This window comes from Magnolia sinica, chromosome 5 (assembly GCF_029962835.1).
Source record: "Magnolia sinica isolate HGM2019 chromosome 5, MsV1, whole genome shotgun sequence".
NCBI classification, from domain to species: domain Eukaryota; kingdom Viridiplantae; phylum Streptophyta; class Magnoliopsida; order Magnoliales; family Magnoliaceae; genus Magnolia; species Magnolia sinica.
In genome coordinates, this window is record NC_080577.1 from 18,489,434 (window position 1) to 18,507,908 (window position 18,475).

Sequence of the window (18,475 nt, forward strand, 5' to 3'; positions counted from 1 at the left end):
TGTTTTTAATATGCAAGTTGATTTTTAATTTAAAGATAAATACGTGTTTAAAAGTATGATTTAAAGCTTAAAAAGAGATAAAGTTGAATATGATGAAGAATTGAAGATTTTGATGATATTAATGAAGAATTCACATGCTAAAGATCCAAGAAAACCAAGTACAAAATATGAAGGAATGATTGAAAAATCACAAAGTACAATAACGAAAATAATAGACTCTTTAGTCCCACCTGAGGTTGGTTCAGTTCGACCAAATGTGCAGAGAATATTCCAGCAAAAAACTGTGATTTTCAGAGATAATTCTGCTTGACATCTAGGTGCGATCGAAGCCATGTTCGGTGTGACCTGAGGGAGATAGAAACTTCAGATGAATTTGAAGAAATTTAGCTACAACCAAGAAACTAATTCGATGTGACCGAATGGTACAGTTGGTGCAATCGAAGCATCACAAAAGCGTGTAAATTTAAAGTCAGTTTAAAGTTGGTACATATTTTTCATATTTAAATAGGTGTTTTAGGCTTCTTAATTATGAATTAGAGCTTAGGAGAAAGATTTAGTGGTGTTTGAGCTTCTACGGAGTCGTATTTCTTTTTATTCCTCTTAAATCTAATTTGTCTTTTAATTTTCTTTTAAGATGTTAGTTATGTTAAGCTAATCTTTTACCTAAGGCTAAGGGATAAAGCTTGTAGTTTAATTACAATATTTACTTTATTTGATTTAATAACAATGGGTTAAATGATAATAGTAGATTGAAATGAATTTAAATTTTACTTTAAAACTTTTGTGTTATTTCATTTTTGATCCATTGTTAACTTTCGGTATATTGGATGCCTAAAAGTGCAATTACAATACTTGATTAGAGAATGATTTAATTTGTATAATTGATTGATCTATTGTCACATCCGAGTACATTAGATACTCTTGATTTCTTATGATTGAGATCCGAGTACTTTACGAGAGAATCGTTTAATCGAAATTGTATTTTATCAGTATTTATGAATGTCTTAACCCAATTATCTTCTGATTATATGCGATAAGACTCAAATTCTAATTAAGATATACATTGAATCAATTAATTAGATATTGTGATTATTATAAATGAATTCTTAAATCTTTAGCCTTTTATTTATTTGTCTTAAAACCATTTTCTTATATCGTTGGATTAAAAATTCAAACCAATCTTTAATGTTAGACTAATTGTAAGCCGTGTTCCCAATTCCATGAGGATTCAACTTTGGTCTCACCAAGTTATTACTAAATTGTAGCCTTGCACTTAGGGTTGTTAACCCTTAGGTTCAATCGAGGCCCTATAAAATTTTCAATGATAGGAATTCAACCCTCACTACTACTTGTGGTGTGATTCACTTAGTCTTCAATCTACTACCTTTTTAGGTTAATGACATAAAATGATTTGTCAAAATGAACGGACAAAGTGAATAAAACACATGTATCAAGGTGGGTCATCCTTGGTCTGCTGACCCAAACCATGACCTAGCTAGAGACGGCCGATTATGTTAGGAGCACTATGGGACCTACTATGACCTATATGTTTTATCTATATTGTTAATCTATTTTGACAAATTATTTTAGGACACGAGTCACAAAGGAAGTAAATCGAAGGCTCGGGTAGCCCATACCACACGAAGCGGTTAAAATTGAGCTCTTCTCATTGAAAACTTGTTGAGACCCACCATAACATTTATTTTCCATCCAACTCGCTCATAAGGTCACATAGACAAGTATGAGGGGAAAACATAAATATCAGCTTGATCTAAAACTTCTATGGCCCTCGAGAAGTTTTCAACATCCCCGCTGCTTCACACGGTGTGGTCCACCCCATCTTTTTTATTTTTATTTTTTATTCATGCTCTAAAACAATATCTAAAAATAGATAAAAGAGCATGAATAAAACATACAGATCACATTGGCCCTCACAAAGACCCTGACATGTCGTCTATCTCTAGCTTAATCCTATCGGGGAAGTATAGGCGCGAATTAGTTACTACCCTTACCTAACAGGCCCTAGTTGGAGACAGGTCGTTATGTCAAGGACTACATGAGAACATCATGATCTGTATGTTTATCCATTTTGACAGATAATAGATAATTCAGTGGACCACACCGCATGAAGTAGTAGAGATTGAACTCTTACCGTTTAAAACAAGTGGGCCCCAGAGAGTCCCTGACATGACGTCCCTGTTGGCTACGTCCTGGTGAGGGGAGTACCCAATCGGCTTCCGTCCTGGTGAGGGTAGTATCCAATCCATGCCTCATCGAACATTTAATCAGAGACATTCCGTACAAAAATTTATTGCTGGTCCAATTAAGATCCGATGGTGATGGCAAGTGGGCCCCACTTTGACTTTTCCTAACCTACCTACCGGGAATGGGGCGAAGACCAAGTGGGCTATTTCGCTATAAATTCAATGGTCACGGATTGGTTGGCACCACCTGTGATGAAATTACTTGGCGATATTTGATTGGGTGGGGCACACGCTGTCAGGGATGGTCCACTAACTTGGTTAAAAGAGATGCGGTTTGGCCAATGGCTATGGTCGGTTCTATGTGGACCCACCATGATGTATGTGTTTTATCCACACATCCACACCGTCCATCTATTTTTAAAGGTAATTTTATGGCATGATCTTAAAAATGAGGTAGATCTAAATACCAAGTGGACCACACCATGGGAAAACAGTAGTGATTGAATGTTCACCGTTAAAAATATGTAATGGTTGTTTGACATCTAACCTGTTTATTAGGTCATGCATACTTGAATGAAGGGAAAAAATATATATCAGCTTGATCCAAAACTTTTGTGGCCCAGGAAGTTTTTAACGGTGGGCGTTCAATCAAAATTTTGCGGTCCACTTGAGATTTGGATCAAACTCATTTTTGGGCTCATAACATAAAATGATCAGGAAGAATGGGTGGAAGGCATGGATGAAACACATACATCATGGTGGCCCCACTGAGCACCGACCACTAGCCATCCGTTTCAGGGACTCCATGGAGCCCATCATCATGTGTGTGTTTTATCCACACCGTCTATCTATTTTGCGAGCTCATTTTAATGTGTTTTACTAGCTCAGATTAGGGCATGAGCCGGCAAAACAGATGGATGACGTGGATAAAAGACATACATCATGGTGGCCCCACAGAATCCTGCTACCATTGAGATCAGTGGTGGCAGTGTCACCATGCAATCCGCGTTCAAATTTACCATACTACTGTTGCACAACATAAATGGGTTTCATTTGTACAGATAGGGCCCAAGATTCAGTCATCTAGACAGTTAGGATGATGTGAACCATCTTGGATGGGCCATGCCTCTAAAACCTCCTGCGTTCGAAGAACTTCGATACAAGTCTCTGGCGTTCTTACAGGTGAATGTGCACAACAGCTGTATTTATCTCCTTAACCGTTTATTTTCAGGTCAGGACCTGAATTTTTAAGATCATTTTATGAAGGAAGTTTCGAGATAGAGTATATCCATGGTGGGGATCAACTGACCAACGGTCTAGATCACCAGAAGATGGGCCCCAATCGTAGAAACTGGTAACCCAAGAAAACGGTACATATCCTCTCTCAATGATACAGTTCGTCGCCCGAATATCCCGCCAGACTGGGGCAGAAGCACGTGAGCCAATGAGGACATGCCGTACATACTCTGGCTTTCAATCTGCACAAACAAGGGAAACGGATTGGCTACTCCCCCTGCCGGGCTGGTGGTCGGTGCTCTGTGGGTCCCACCGTGATGTGTGTTTCATCCATTGTTAAAGATCATTTTATGGCTTTATGCCAAAAATGAGAGATATATATCTCAGGTGGACCACACCACAGGAAAACAATAGTGATTGGATATCCACCATTAAAATCCTCGTAAGGCCTACTGTACTTTTTATTTGACATCTAATTTGTTGATTAGATCATGCAGACCCATATGAAAGGAAAAAATAAAGATCAGCTTGATCCAAAACTTTTATGGCCGCCAAAAAGTTTTTAATGGTCGACGTTCATTCAACACTGTTTCATGTAATGTGGTCCACTTGAGATTGGTATATACCGAATTTTTAGTCTCATACCATAAAATGATCTAGAAAAATAGATGGACCGCATGGATGAAACGCATACATCATGATGGGCCCCACAGAGAGCACCGACAATCAGCCATTGGTTGGTGGAGTAGCCAATCCGTTTCCACAAACAATGGGGCAATGGTCGATGGTCCTTTGATCCAGACCGTTCTTTTGTTGGGTCCCACCAGGATGGTCCCATTCATCGAAAACATTCTAGATTAGAAGATCCCAGCCAACAGTTTTGCTGTCTTTCTCTTGTTCACCGTCCATTTGCAGGTAACAAATTGAATGCATGGAATTCTTTTTGGGCCCACTATGGTGGACCCCATTCGCAGAAAACAAATCTAGATTAGAAGATCCCAGCCAACAGTTTTTCTAGTGTTTCTTTTGTTCAGCATCCATAGGCAGGAATCGACTTGAAGGTGAAGGATTGCAAAAATTATTTTAAACCATGGTTCCCTACAAAGGGCCCAGCATAGAAATGGTCTGGAATATTAAACCATCGACCCAAATGATCTGGACTGCTAAATCATCAGCCTAATTTCTACTGAAAATAAGAGTATCGTATTCGCATCCTTAGATCAAGGAAAATGCTATTCTTATGTTCAAGGTAGATTTTTGTTACCATTAAAAAAAAGAAAAGAACTAAACACAATTTTAATCTAACTTAGTAAATACTTAGTTATTATAAGAAAATTTTGAACTCTATTTTACTATAAAATTGAAATTAAATATACAAAGTATTTTGTATCAAGCATCTACATTACTACTAGTATTATTTCATTATTTTATGTTGTTTTATGATCCATCACTATTTGGATGTTTTAATTTGAATTCCATATTTCTCAAGTGTTCCTTCTATGTCCATCTGAAGTGAGGCCGATCATATGAACAATTTAATTTTGAGTTATTATTATTTTTTTCATATGTGGCTGTGAGTAAAGTGACAATGGGCTAGGTAACCTAATGAGCTTGACTCAACTTTTGGACTAAGCTTGGACATTTTAACTTAACTTGTGTGGCCTGATTAGTTTTTTAAGCTGAGATTAGGTTCCAATCATTTCAGCGCAACTTGGCTTATTATCCAACTCAGACCTGACCTAACTTCGTATCTGTTTTTTATCTTATAAATATTATTGTAATCATTGCCCAAGAAACATATGTATTGTGAGAGTGATCTCTTTTCAACCACACATATTACAATATTAATATTGAAAGGAAAAAGAAGAAGAAGATGCAAACCATAATATATAAATTTATATGATTTTCTTTTGGTATATTTATGGATTCACATTAATTTATTATGCTCAAGGTATAAAATGAAGAAACAACTCTCAATATAACAAGGGTTCTCTCTCGCCACGAAATATATAGTATCCTAAATGAATCAAGGTTTACATAAAACTGTATGTGAAATTGCGATAATGCCTTGCAGGTTGGGGGCTACGCTCACCTAATCCCAAAAAGGGGCATTGTCCTCCTACGACCCCAACTACCGATCAACCTAAGCTTGACCTCTGAAAGCGTTAGCTGGATGAATATTACATCTTTGATGATCCGGTTCAGAGATCTTACCATTATGCTCATTGAATGCAAGCATTAATTTTGTTCATTGTAAGTATTTTTGTTGTATGTGTAGGCCACTTGATCAACAGATAACTTTGGAGCATTTAGGTAGAAAATAAGGATTTATTTTCCATTTTCGAGTTGGGATTGGTTAGCTTCAATCCTATAAGTTTTATTGCCTGGGCTAGGCTCATGTTTCAGGCTCATATGATGCTGGGGCAAAACTTAGGTGTAAGGCCTTAAGTGTTGAGGGAGTTAGACCAAGAAATGACCCACTCCCACACCTTGTGTTTAGGGCGTGTTTGGTCTCTGGAACTGAAGTATTAGATGGGATTAACATTATTATTGTACAATGATTACATGTCTGGACATGTCATGGTATCATAGCCATCCAAACTTATGTTTGGGACATAATTTTTACTACGGGAAAACATGGAATTAAGCAAAATCATATCTGGCGGACTATGAATTTGTAATCAACAGACCAAATTGAAAATGGATGTCATTCACTTGTATACATATATCACCAGAATGTCGTGTGTAAAAAGCATAGGCAAAAGCATGTATCAATATGGAGCCACATGTGTAGCCGATTTCAAAATCTACATAAACTTGCATGTGACCAAATGCAATTCCACTTTTTTAGATGAAATTCCATCCCACCTTATCCCCAACTTTTTCCATCATCTCTAAATGCAGGTTGGAATTGCATCGGACCAAAATGCAATTTTATCCCACCTAATCCTATCTAATATTATGTGCCAGGACCGCTTAAAAAGAAAAATCACTCTTTTAAGGATTAAAAAAAATAAACAACTAAATTTTGAGTGTTTTATTTTTGATTTTTTTTACTTTTTTATTTCCAAACACCATTTTTTTTTTCGGTGTGTACAGGGAAAATAAACTAACCAACATAACCGAAATATGGTATAGCTATCTTTCTAGAGTACAAGTGGCACCTTCAACTATCATCATAAACCGTCTATTTAGTTACCCTTACAACAGATGAACAGTTCTCCAAAATACACGTCGATTGAATGATTCTAGCCATCTCATCAATGGTTTTTAGAACGAAGGTAGGAGAAGATAAAAAGCAATCGATGGCTGATATCAGGTGAAGTTAAGAAAATTAACGGTTAAGATTGTCTTTTAGGCGTACTTTTCGAAGATCAGCCATGATAGGGCATCGGCTCCCACGTAGATAATGGCACAGAGGATATCGTCGACTCTGGTGTTAGTATACCACCATTCTGAAATTAGTGGTTACCTCATCTCCTCACATGTGTCCATGTTATACAGCTATCTACACCATACAAATTATTAGTCCCCTCGTGAATGGATGGATGAAAATTTTAATACTACAGTAATCAAGCAATCAAAATTATCCATTTAACCAATTAAATGGTTGGTTAAAAATTAAATAATAAGTGGTCCAAATTTAAAATAATCATATGGTTCATATTATTTTATCAATAAGATTTTTTCATGACCCATCATTTAGGTCGGAGATTGGATGATCCGGATTACTATATACTGTGCCATGTGTACGGTTTAAGAGTCACTGCCATTTAAAAAACAGTGGAAAACTGACATAAAAGTCTGATTACGGTAGAGATAACAATAAAGGGACATTTTGGTCATTAAGTAAAACAAAGAGGTTGGAGTGTCAGTTACTTCCTTTTCCCCTTTCCACGGCCTGTGTTTGTTTGGAAGGTTCGTTAAAGGCTTTCTCTAAAACCCTTGCCAATGTATACTCGCGCGAGTGAGATGGAGAAAATTCCCTGCCCTCCGTGAAGCTGATTGGTTCGCTAGGTGTTAGGTGCTGTGGGGCCTACCTCGATGTATGTGTTTTATATCTTATCCGTAAATCATTTTTTTCAGGTCATTTTAGGTTATGATATTAAATATGAAGCAGACCAGAATCTCAAGTGAGCCATACCACACGAAAAAAGTAGGGATAGTGACATCTACCGTTGAAACCTTCCTAGAGCCACCATAATGTTTATTTGCCATCCAACCTGTTGATGAGGTCACTAGACCTGGATGAAGAAAAAAAGAAAATATATCATCTTGATACGAAACTTCCGTGGCCCCTTAGAAGTTTTCAACGGTGGGCCTTCTATCACCACTTTTTCTTATTTTGTGGCCCACTTGAGATTTTATTGTGATTAATATTTACTTAATTTTCTAAAGTGATCCATAAAAGCTGATGGACGGTGTGGATATAAAACAAGTACATTAAAGTGGGCCCCACTGTCTGATGCCCCGAATTTCGTGCGTGTCTGGAGGCATATTCTATTGCCGCGCGAGTACAACTCTCTCTCACTGTCGCCTTTTGCTTATACTACAAACAAACAAATCAAAGAGAGAGAGAGAGAGAGAGAGAGAGAGGCAGCCATGAATGATGAAAATGAACGGTGATGGAGACTTCGAAAACTAGACTTTGAGAACATCTCTACTTCTCCTTTCAAACGAATGAATAGATAAAAAGAGAGGTGGAGAAGGATTCCAAATTCTCGTCTCCTGTGCGCATGTTGCTATCGTGAGCACCCAAAACTTTTTGTTGTTGCATCTTTGTATTTTGGTGGGATGCCTTTTTCGGTTCATCCACTCACAAGCTTCTTCACAAGATTTTGATTTTTCTCTTGGTTTTGGGCGGTTTTCACTGATGGGTTTGATAGTTTGAAGCTTGTTCTTCTTCCAAAATCCAAAATTTCCATTTGGGTTGTTTTTGTCTTTTAAAATTTAAAACCTTTTTAAATTTTTTTTATGTTGGGTTTGTTGGATTCATGGAAAATGAGGGTTTTTTGTTTCTCTTTGAATTGGGTTGTTGTTTTCTCAAGGAATTTAATGTTAGGTGCTTTTGACTGGTGATTTTATCTTGTAATTTGATGTTGGGAATTTGCAGTTTTGATTGAAGTTAAAGGAAAAAAGAAGAAAAAAAATCCACATATACTCTCTGTCTAAGACTTTCGTTCTTGTGGATATGTGGGTTTCTCTTGTTTGGATGCAGGGTGATGTGGGTGTATTGTTTATAGACTTTTGGGGATGTGGGAGGATTGTTTGTAGTCTTCCAACGGCTTGTTTGTTGTTGAAAAGGACGCTCGGAAGGTGAAATGAGGTTTTGGGAGTTGTCTTTGGTGCTTAATTTCTTAAGGCTATGGAAATGGGGGTTGGTCGTGGTGAAATTCCGAAAATTCCCACCCCTTTGGGGCGCAATTCCATGCTGAAGGGGAAGGAGGTCGTGTCGGGTAGGAAGAATCATGACTGGGATTTGAATGAGTGGAAATGGGATAGCAATCTCTTTGTTGCAGAGCGGTTAAACATTGGTCAATCTCTTGATAGCTGCAAAGAGCTCCTTCCTAAGGATGCCGAGAACAGGACGGATTTTGAGAAACGTAGGAAGCTGTCGGTGTTAGAGGCAGATGAGTCGGAACAAGGAGATGACTTGCTGACGCTTAAACTGGGAGGGGATGTTTTTCCATTTACAGAGAGAGAGGGCGAGAACTCTGAGTTGAAAGATGCAAAGAGGTTTAAGGCGCAGCTGGGTGTGCCAATCCCTTCCCTTTGTCAAGTTGACAGTTGTAACGCGAATCTGAGTGAAGAGAGGGATTACCATCGGCGCCATAAGGTTTGCGAGAAGCATGCCAAATCTGGGAGAGTTCTTCTGAGTGGTGTCTTACAAAGGTTCTGTCAACAGTGCAGCAGGTCATTCTCTAAGCACAGTTTAGATCCATATTCATTTCAGTGTTTTGTTGTGTTTGAGAATTGAAATAAATCAATTTTGGTCCCAAAGCATCTAGGAGAGTGAATTTTGATTTTGCAATTCAATTGGATCAATCAAATCTTGATATAACTTAATATTTTCAGAGCGTAACTTAATTTCAATGGTCTAGTTGTACACATCTGCTAATTTGGATTGTGTTGGAATCCAGAACACTTTGATATTTGACACGTCTTTCTGCTAACATATCCATTCCAATATTCATATTAGTGAACTTTATATGTGCTTTGTTCTTGTTTGGGTGCCAATAAGTTCACCTCAATTTTGTTAATTGTAATTATCATGATCTCTAATATATAATTACGATTAACTAAAATTAGGTGAACTCATTTTTAAGTGGCAGCCAAACAGGTCCTTCGGTTATACTTTATAGTGATTTGAACTTTATGCCTTTAGTCTGTGTTTGAATAAGTGAATTGAGTTATGAACCTTCAATTTAGTCATGAAAATGGAAAAAAAGTAATGATGTTTCCAAGTATTTGTGATGAGGGAGTAGTGGGTAGCCCCTCATTTGCAATTATGTTCCTTTCAAGTCGATTTTTAAAGCATGTAGTTGCAATTTGGAGCTCTATTCAATCAATATGGATACTAGCTATGGTAATTACAGTTTGTTATGTCCACCTTCTTATGCCTGTGTCTGGATGAACCATTGAATTGAATGCAATAATTAATAGGAAAATTAAGACCTTGTTTTGAGGCATCAAATGGCAAGAAGCTGCATATCTAGAGGAAAATCTTTTACTGCAACTTGAGTTGGGGTCAACCTGAACCTGACTGACCCAACCCAAGTTTGGGTTGTCAGGTCATTGGGTTGGGTTAGGATTGGAAAACTCCCAACCCCATTTGAAATTGGGTTGGGTTTGAGTTGAGCAAATTTGGGTTTGGTTGGGTTGGGAATAATTGCATGCATTTGGATTGGGTTGTGTCGGTTTAGGTCAGTTTAGTACAGAGGAATTCAGGTTGGGTTTGGGTTTGGAACTTCTGGTTGGAATTCAGGTTGGGTTTGGGTTCAGAACTTCAGGTTGGAATTCAGGTTGGGTTGGGTCCTCTTGAGGTTGGGTTGACCCTCAACCCAATTGAACCGGCCAGAGTTGCACCCATAGAAAATCTCGTGGAGATTAGCATTGCTAGCTGAGTTGTGGGCGATTTGGAAAGAATAAAACAACACAAAGTTTTGCAACAAAGCAGAGAAGCCCCAGGAGGTTTTCCAAAAATCTCAGAGGCATGCCATCACATAGTTTGAGTGCCAAGGGCTTTCAAAGGATGTTATAAAGAAGAACTATTATACTACTAGGGAGCAGAGTCGAGAGTTTAAGGGGGGTTCATGTTGAGTTGTCATCCCCACATTTGAGCTGTCTTTTGTCTCATGACTTCTCTTCTTATATATTGCTCCTTCAATTTTAATGAAATTAGTTACTGTTCAAGAAATAAAAAAACCTGCAATGCTCAATTCAATAAAGAGGAAATGACTGCACTATTATCACCTTTAGATTTGTGATGAGGAATAGGCACTTAAATTGCACTTACAATCCTTTAAATTCCAACTTGAATTGACATAGTTGCAAGCTGCAAGCTAAGGAGCCTAGTTCCTCAATATGAATACCAAGGTAATTACAATTTTTGTTGTTTCTACTCTATTGTACTAATTGTTGCAAGTCAGTTCAATAGCTCATCCAAATGCGGCACAAACTATTTATTGTAATTCAAGTCCACAGTGAATCCAAAGTCCAAACACATCCTTAAGTAACTAGGGAGCATACTTCAATGATTCTCAAATATCTAAGAGGTATCCAGCTAGTTTTGTTTTCTTTCCCTTCCTTTTCCGAGTTATTGGGAATCCACCCATGTTTTGTGCAACTAGTAGCATTATTATTGTTCTCGTGTATGATCAATACAATGTCTTCACTTATTTCTGGTGATTGTATAATTCAAATGTCCTCACCATCACAATGTTGATGTGAGCTTCTGCCATGGTCGGTTCCAAGAGCCGACATTAAAGAGGAAGGTTGATGTCTGGTGGGCACCCTGGCTTGCTGGGAGACAGGCTTTGATCACAATGCTCACGATGATCCAAGAAAGAAGTGGTGATGTGAAAGTAAGTGGAAAGATAGAATAAATGTGAGTGGAGAGTAACTCAAGGTTGTTGTATCCTATATTGGATTTGACCATTATTTTTTGAAGGAAATAACTCTTGACTGTGGTATGATGGCAGTCCTCTTAGATATGTAGTTTTTGTGGTGTGAATACCATTGAGCACCTTAGATATTGAGTTATTTTATCTGGATTAGAGAATTAACATCCATTTGACGTGTGGATAGGTTTCATCTGCTGCAAGAATTTGATGAAGAGAAGAGAAGCTGTAGGAGGCGCTTGGCTGGTCACAACCGGCGGAGAAGGAAGAACGCCATTGTTGCTGACCACTCTTTGAATGATGATCAGAGTAGCAGATACATCTTAATATGTCTCCTGAGGATTCTTTCCAATATGCACTGTGAGTTTCACATGGAGTCCTATTAATGTTAGGCTCTAACTACCAGGACTGGTATTTCATTTTGGATTTCTCTTTATGCTAGCAAATTCATTTTATCTTTAGCAAATAGACATGTATTATGTTTTGCTTCCGCGTATGTATGTAGCGTGTGTTCATCATATACGGGCCATTAATGTATAGTCGTGTAAGAAAGATGAGTACCTCTCAGTGATAACTAAATGGAGGCATTGTTCGGATCCTTACTCTTGCTTTGGTGGTAGACTCTCATGAATTTCAACACCCAGTCAAGGGTTCGAGTATCCATAGGTGGTGAAATTCCACCCCGGCGTGAGTTTGTGGGGGTGTGTAAAAAAAAAATATAATAAAAAATAATTTAAAAAAAATAAAAATAAAATGGAGGCATTGTTCAAAACCTCAATATATATACAGAACTACATAACTATATTACATGTAGTATTTTGGATGAATTTGGGAACTATATTACAAAGTCTCTCCCTTTGGGGCCTGATTGGGTGCCACTTTAAAAATGAGTTCATCTCATTTTAGTTTATTGTAATTGTGTATTAGAGATCATATTTGTTTTTCTGGCAAAATAATCTTGATGAGCAACGACAGTGATCTCTAATACATAATTACGATCAATTAAAATGATATGAACTCATTTTTAAGTGGCGTCCAAACAGGACCTTAATGTCATATTTATGGAAAGTAACCTAGATGGTTTAGCTAGAAATTCTCCAAACGATATCATGTTCATTTATCAAGAGAGGTAAATATACATTCTACTTTTGTAAAAACACTCTTTACTAGTTTGTGGTTGCTTGTGTCTACTATGATTTTCAGTTGCTTATTTTCAAAATAACTGGAAGCAGCTTATTAGAATTTTACTCTTTTAGATGACCCATGTACTATTGGTGCATTCTTTCTGAAATTGCAGTGAAAAACTCAGACCAGTCAAAAGATCACGATATACTGTTTCAGCTATTGGGAATGCTTTCTAGTCCTCTTGGTACACCTGCACCAGCAGACCTTTCCAGACTCATACAATCATCCCAACATCTGCAGAATGCTGAGACATCTACGGGAGTATGTGCGGAAGGACAACCTGCCTTTCTTTCTAGTTATCTGAGGGCCCTCACTGTTCCAGAACCTTCCAGACTGCCGTGTTCAACTGGGGCTGCATCTTCTATCATAAGCTGTCAAGACCCTATAATGGCCACGGGTAATTCTAGGCCCGTAAATGTATCCAGAGAAGGGAAAGCACAAGTATCATTTCTGACAAAAAACTCTTTGGATGAGAATATGGAATTTATTCCTTCTCAGGATTCTAGTGCCCCATGTCTAAGAAAGGATGACTCGCGAAGAAGGTCAGTTGCTCCATGCTCATCAATGCCTTCTCTGGAGGCTGATGGTGGGGAGAGGACCAAATCAAAGTTGAATGATTTTGATCTGAATAGCACCTACACTGAATATGGGGATTACAAAGGATTGGAGAGTCCATCCCAGAACAATGGGAAGGTTCAAGCTGGTTCCACCGATTTTCCTTCACGGCTACATCAGGATATTCATCAAACTAGCCCAACTCATATGAGTGGAAATTCAGAATCGACATCTGACAAATCACTTTCTAGTTCCGGTGAGGACGTTCAGGTAAGTAATTCTTTGAGCTGACATTGGATGAAAAAAAAATCAAACTGGGTTCCCTCTTAACTAGATCTCAGAAAGTAGTGCATGCTTTAAATTCTCTCCGTAAGTGTGGAAACTGAAGTATGTGGAGTTGAGTTGTGTGATTATCTGGCTGCATGGTTGATCCTCATGTGCCTCAGAGAAACTTACTGTCATTTGTGATCTTTACTCGTCGAGAACAGAGTTCATTGGCTGAAAGCTAGAAACACCTACCAAATCATATCTAATTAATCAAATTGGAACAAGATGAGCAATTCCTTTTAGGCTAAGTTACATTTATTCGACTAAAAGTGTTGGAATCTGATGCCAACTCGAAGTGCCTTATTTGGCAAAGAAGGATTCGTGGATCAAATAGTATCTATTGATCAATTCTAGAAAATTAATAGTTTTTGATGGTTTTTGGTTACAGGATCTATAATATGTCATATATTTTCCAAATAAATCATTCTATTGAAAACTGAAAAGGGTGGAACATAACTTTCGGTAAAATGTAATTCATACTGTAATATTTAGATCAAAATAAAATGACATGAGTGTCATGTCAGAATCAGTGGTGTTGGAATTTGAATGTGTCTGACATGGGTACTTTGCCAGCTTAACAATAATAATCTGTGCCACTGAGCTTTTAGGAAATCAATACTATAATTTAGGAGTTGGACCATTAGTAACTTAAATTTTGGTGTCGCACTACTACAAAGGAACTACGATACTCGATACACCAAATATGGTGTGGATATGCTGCAATGCACTACTACAAAGGAACTACGATACACCAAATATGGTGTGGATATGCTGCAATGCAGCATGGTTATTATGGGAGTGAAAACTATATATTATACGCATACAATTGGATTGCAGAAACAATGATACAGATGTGTTACGTGTTCTAAAGTATTTGGTTTCATTATGTAGGAACTACATGAACTCGACAGAAATTAGGAGGCCTTGGCATACTATTCTGCAGTCAGTTAGATTACAAATGATGATTCAAAATCTTTAGAATAGAAATTAAATTGTAACTCCAAATCATCACTGATAGTGATCAGAGCTTTAAGCTGCCTTTCTTGAGACACCTTTTATAAGCTGCCAGTCAAATTATCAAGATTTCAAATGTGTCATTGTTTTTCATGAACGATATGGTTTGCAACTTGGTTAAAGTGTATTTTGGTGTCCATATTTTGTGGAGCTCAATAGATTTTGATGCCTTTTAGTTGAGATAAACTCTAAAATTGGTTACCTTTTATCTTTAACAGTGCTGCACAGATCGGATCATTTTCAAACTCTTTGGTAAAGACCCAAGTGATCTTCCACATGTTTTACGTGCACAGGTAGTTCTTATATGGAATATCCTTTTCTCAGTTTTCTGGGCTTGTAGGAAAGCTAGATCCCCATGCATTTCTTGTTTTGATATACATGTCACAACCGTGAATATTGGTTTCCATGGAACAACATGTATGCTGTTTTTTTCAGATCCTGAACTGGATATCTCACAGCCCAACAGATATAGAGAGCTACATAAGGCCCGGCTGTATAGTCCTTACGATTTACTTGCGGTTATCAAAGCAAGCGTGGGAGGAGGTATGGTTAAATGCAAAGACATTCTTCTCATTCCAAATTTTCAGTCTTTAACCTTGTAATTTCGGTGAAGTTATTCTTTGTGTAGCTTTGCGGTAATCTGACTTCCAGCTTGAAAAGGCTTTTAGAGGCTTCAGATGATGGTCTCTGGAGAACTGGATGGATATGTGCCAAAGTGGGGCATCAGCTAGCATTTGTGTATGATGGTATGTTTAAACCTTTTCAAAGATGGACACTCTAATTCGTTGCTCCAGATTTTTTATTTATGATGTATGTAATTACCATGCTTAATATTCCAGTGTCAACAATACAGGCAAAGTTCTATTAGATGTACCGCTTTTGGGATATCAGGATACTCCTTTTATTATATGCGTCACCCCTGTAGCCGTTGATCTTTCTTCAGAAGCAGTATTCACAGTAAAAGGAATGCACCTGAAGTCGGTCACAAAGTAAGTTCATATTTTTCATTATTCTGCAGCTGAAGTTGGTTTCGGTTCTTGTGAAATATCATTCTGCAAATGGTATCCACCCTTTAACTGATAAGATTTACCAATGCGCAGATTTATTAGGAACCAACTGGTGGGCCACCTCCTAAATGAGTCATCTGGTTAAGAATTGCAGCGACTTGATGTTTCCAACCACTCGATTTATAGACCATTTTCTGTACCGTTGCTTTAAACTTTTCTTGGCCATTCAAAAATGATGATGATTGGTTGGTTATGATTCTTCTGATTGTGACACAACTTGGCTATGGTTCATGCAAGAGGTGGTCCACTAATTGGATGGTCCTGATCCATCATGAAAGTACACCAATCAAGGTTTTGTAGGGTTGGTACACACTGGGTTTGAAACCTCTTCATTTTATTCAAAGAGTTTTAAGTAGGAAAAAAGAAGCAAAGGGTCTCAAAAATATATCACAGGTTTATCGTCAACACAAGACTTGTTATCAACTTCTCCATCTTGGTTACATGCAGGCTGTTTTGTTCATTTCAAGGACAACAATCAGTCCATGAAATTAGTTCCATTCCCCAAGAAGAGAATGGTTCCTCTGCAGATAGCTTCGAAAGCTTTGATGGGCATAGTGATAAGATTCAGACTCTCAACTTTGCTTGCTCATTTGCAAACACAAGTGGGAGAGGATTTATTGAGGTGCTTTGTTTTTTTGTTTTGTTTTGTTTTCTTTTCTTGTTTAATCATTTCTTATAATCTGCCTCTCATTAGTCATTTACAAGTCAGTGCTAACTGCAACAAAATACAAACAAGCAGTGGGTGGTCCCAGGTGCAGAACTTTTGAATTATCTGACGTGTTTGTTTCAGGTCGAGCTTCATGATCTGAGTGGCGGATTCCTTCCTTTTATAGTCGCAGAGCATGACATTTGCTCAGAACTCCGTATGCTGGAGAGTTTCATCGATATTGTTGAGCCTGCTTCTAGTGAAATGCGCTTGAGGGATCAAGGCATAGAGTTTCTACATGAGTTTGGTTGGCTTCTTGAGAGGGCCCACTTGGTGTCTGGATCAGATCTTGCAATCAATCATAGCACAGAATTTTCTAACATTAGATTCAAATGGCTCCTGGAATTCTCCATCGAGCGAGCTTGGTGTGCTGTGGTTAGGAAGATCCTTAACATCCTGTTCAATTCAAGAGGGGTTGATCATTCGGTGGAAAAGTTGCTGAATGAAGTCAGCCCTCTTCACCGGGCTGTCAGGAGAAACTGCAGACCGCTGGTGGAATTCCTGCTTAAGTACATCCCAGAAGAGAAACAAGCATCCAAAGCCAATCTGGATTCAAAATTCTGTGAAAAGATATTCAAATCAAACATGAGTGGGCCAGCAGGTATCACACCTCTTCACATTGCTGCCTCAACCGAAGGTGCCTATGATATGCTGGATCTATTAACTGATGAACCAGAACAGGTATGTATATTCATCAAGGTTTCCTTATATATCGTGCTTCATTTCTTTGCCATTTTTTCACTAAGACAAGTCGATGCAATTCATGGAGCAATGGAGTGTGCACCAAAACATCACCATATGCATGGAGCTTGTGTATTTATCAGGGTTTGCTTATATTTTGATCTTCGTTTCTCTGCTGTTTTTTTCACTTGGACAAGAAGATGTAATTCATGGAGCGATGGAGTGTGCACCAAAACATCACCGTATGCACGGAACTTGTGTGGTGGTCAGGACTGTTTATTTGGTGGTGCATCGTGTGGGTGGGCCATGGCAAAAAATTCAATGTGTTCGGATTATCACAGGCATCCCATCAGTGGCCCACAAACAGACGGTTAACTCAAATTGAACAAAAAATTCCACATTCAATGTGCAAATGTCACGGTGACTTTGGGTCATGGTCCATCCACATGGTGGCCCTCCTGATCAAGAGAATTGATGTCATACATATCAGCATGTGCATGTTGGGGACCACACTTCATAGAGAACTTGAAAAAATGCCATTCTTTTGGTCATGATTTTATGCGGACTAGCTTTTTCATCAATTGTATTGTTCAGGATTGGATACAAACATGGGAGAAAGGACGGGATGTGTCTGGGTTTACTCCCGAAGATTATGCTCATCAGAGAGGCCATGATCACTATATTCAGCTTGTGAAGAGGAAGATATCTAGCAAAGCTGCAGGAGCACATCTGGTCCTAGACATGTCCAATCCTTTGTCCACAACAAGGAGGGTCGAAGAGCCTCCGGTGCTGCAGGGAAATTCAGTGCAGTGTAAGCAGAAGAATGCCAGTCTTGATATAGATAGTAGAAGCACGGAGCGAGTGAAGTGCAGGGTCTGTGAACAGCTGTCTGCTTGCAGTAGAGGACACAGAGTTCTGAACTACAGACCGGCCATTCTATCAGTGGTGGCCATTGCCGCTGTTTGTGCATGTGTAAGTCTCCTCTTAAAAACCCCACCTGAAGTCCTCTTTGTGGTTGCATTCAGGTGGGAGCTGTTAGACTACGGGTACATATAGGTGTGTTTGTAGCTTAGATACAAGTTTAAGAAGAGATGCATGCGAACTGTCAATACTTAATACTTTAAACAGAAAAATATAATATTGTATCTCCTGTATTCCAATCTGATAAATACAGTGGGCATGACACCCTTGATAAAGAGATGTGCTTTTCATACCCATGTCTCTGGCACTTGTGTTAGTATAAAATGGACAAATTGCAGACTTTGTGAGTGTTGCATTTGGGTACATCATTAATGGCCAGTATCAATCTAAATAAGGTGGAAATATCCAAATTGTAGTTTACTTCCTTGGCATTTATATTGCAGGCACTCCAAGTTGCTG

At 38.3% G+C, this 18,475-nt stretch overlaps 1 protein-coding gene across 1 annotated transcript; it reads left to right on the plus strand.

Moving 5' to 3' along the window:
* The first annotated feature begins 8,021 nt into the window (after window positions 1-8,021).
* On the plus strand, window positions 8,022-18,355 carry LOC131245631 (squamosa promoter-binding-like protein 12). Its single transcript, XM_058245218.1, has 11 exons — window positions 8,022-8,187; window positions 8,659-9,353; window positions 11,748-11,920; window positions 12,858-13,570; window positions 14,860-14,934; window positions 15,077-15,184; window positions 15,270-15,387; window positions 15,495-15,630; window positions 16,156-16,330; window positions 16,499-17,095; window positions 17,690-18,355. Exons 2-11 carry the CDS (start codon window positions 8,806-8,808, stop codon window positions 18,149-18,151), a joined length of 3,105 nt encoding a protein of 1,034 aa, XP_058101201.1. The 5' UTR covers window positions 8,022-8,187; window positions 8,659-8,805; the 3' UTR covers window positions 18,152-18,355.
* Window positions 18,356-18,475: the final 120 nt, after the last annotated feature.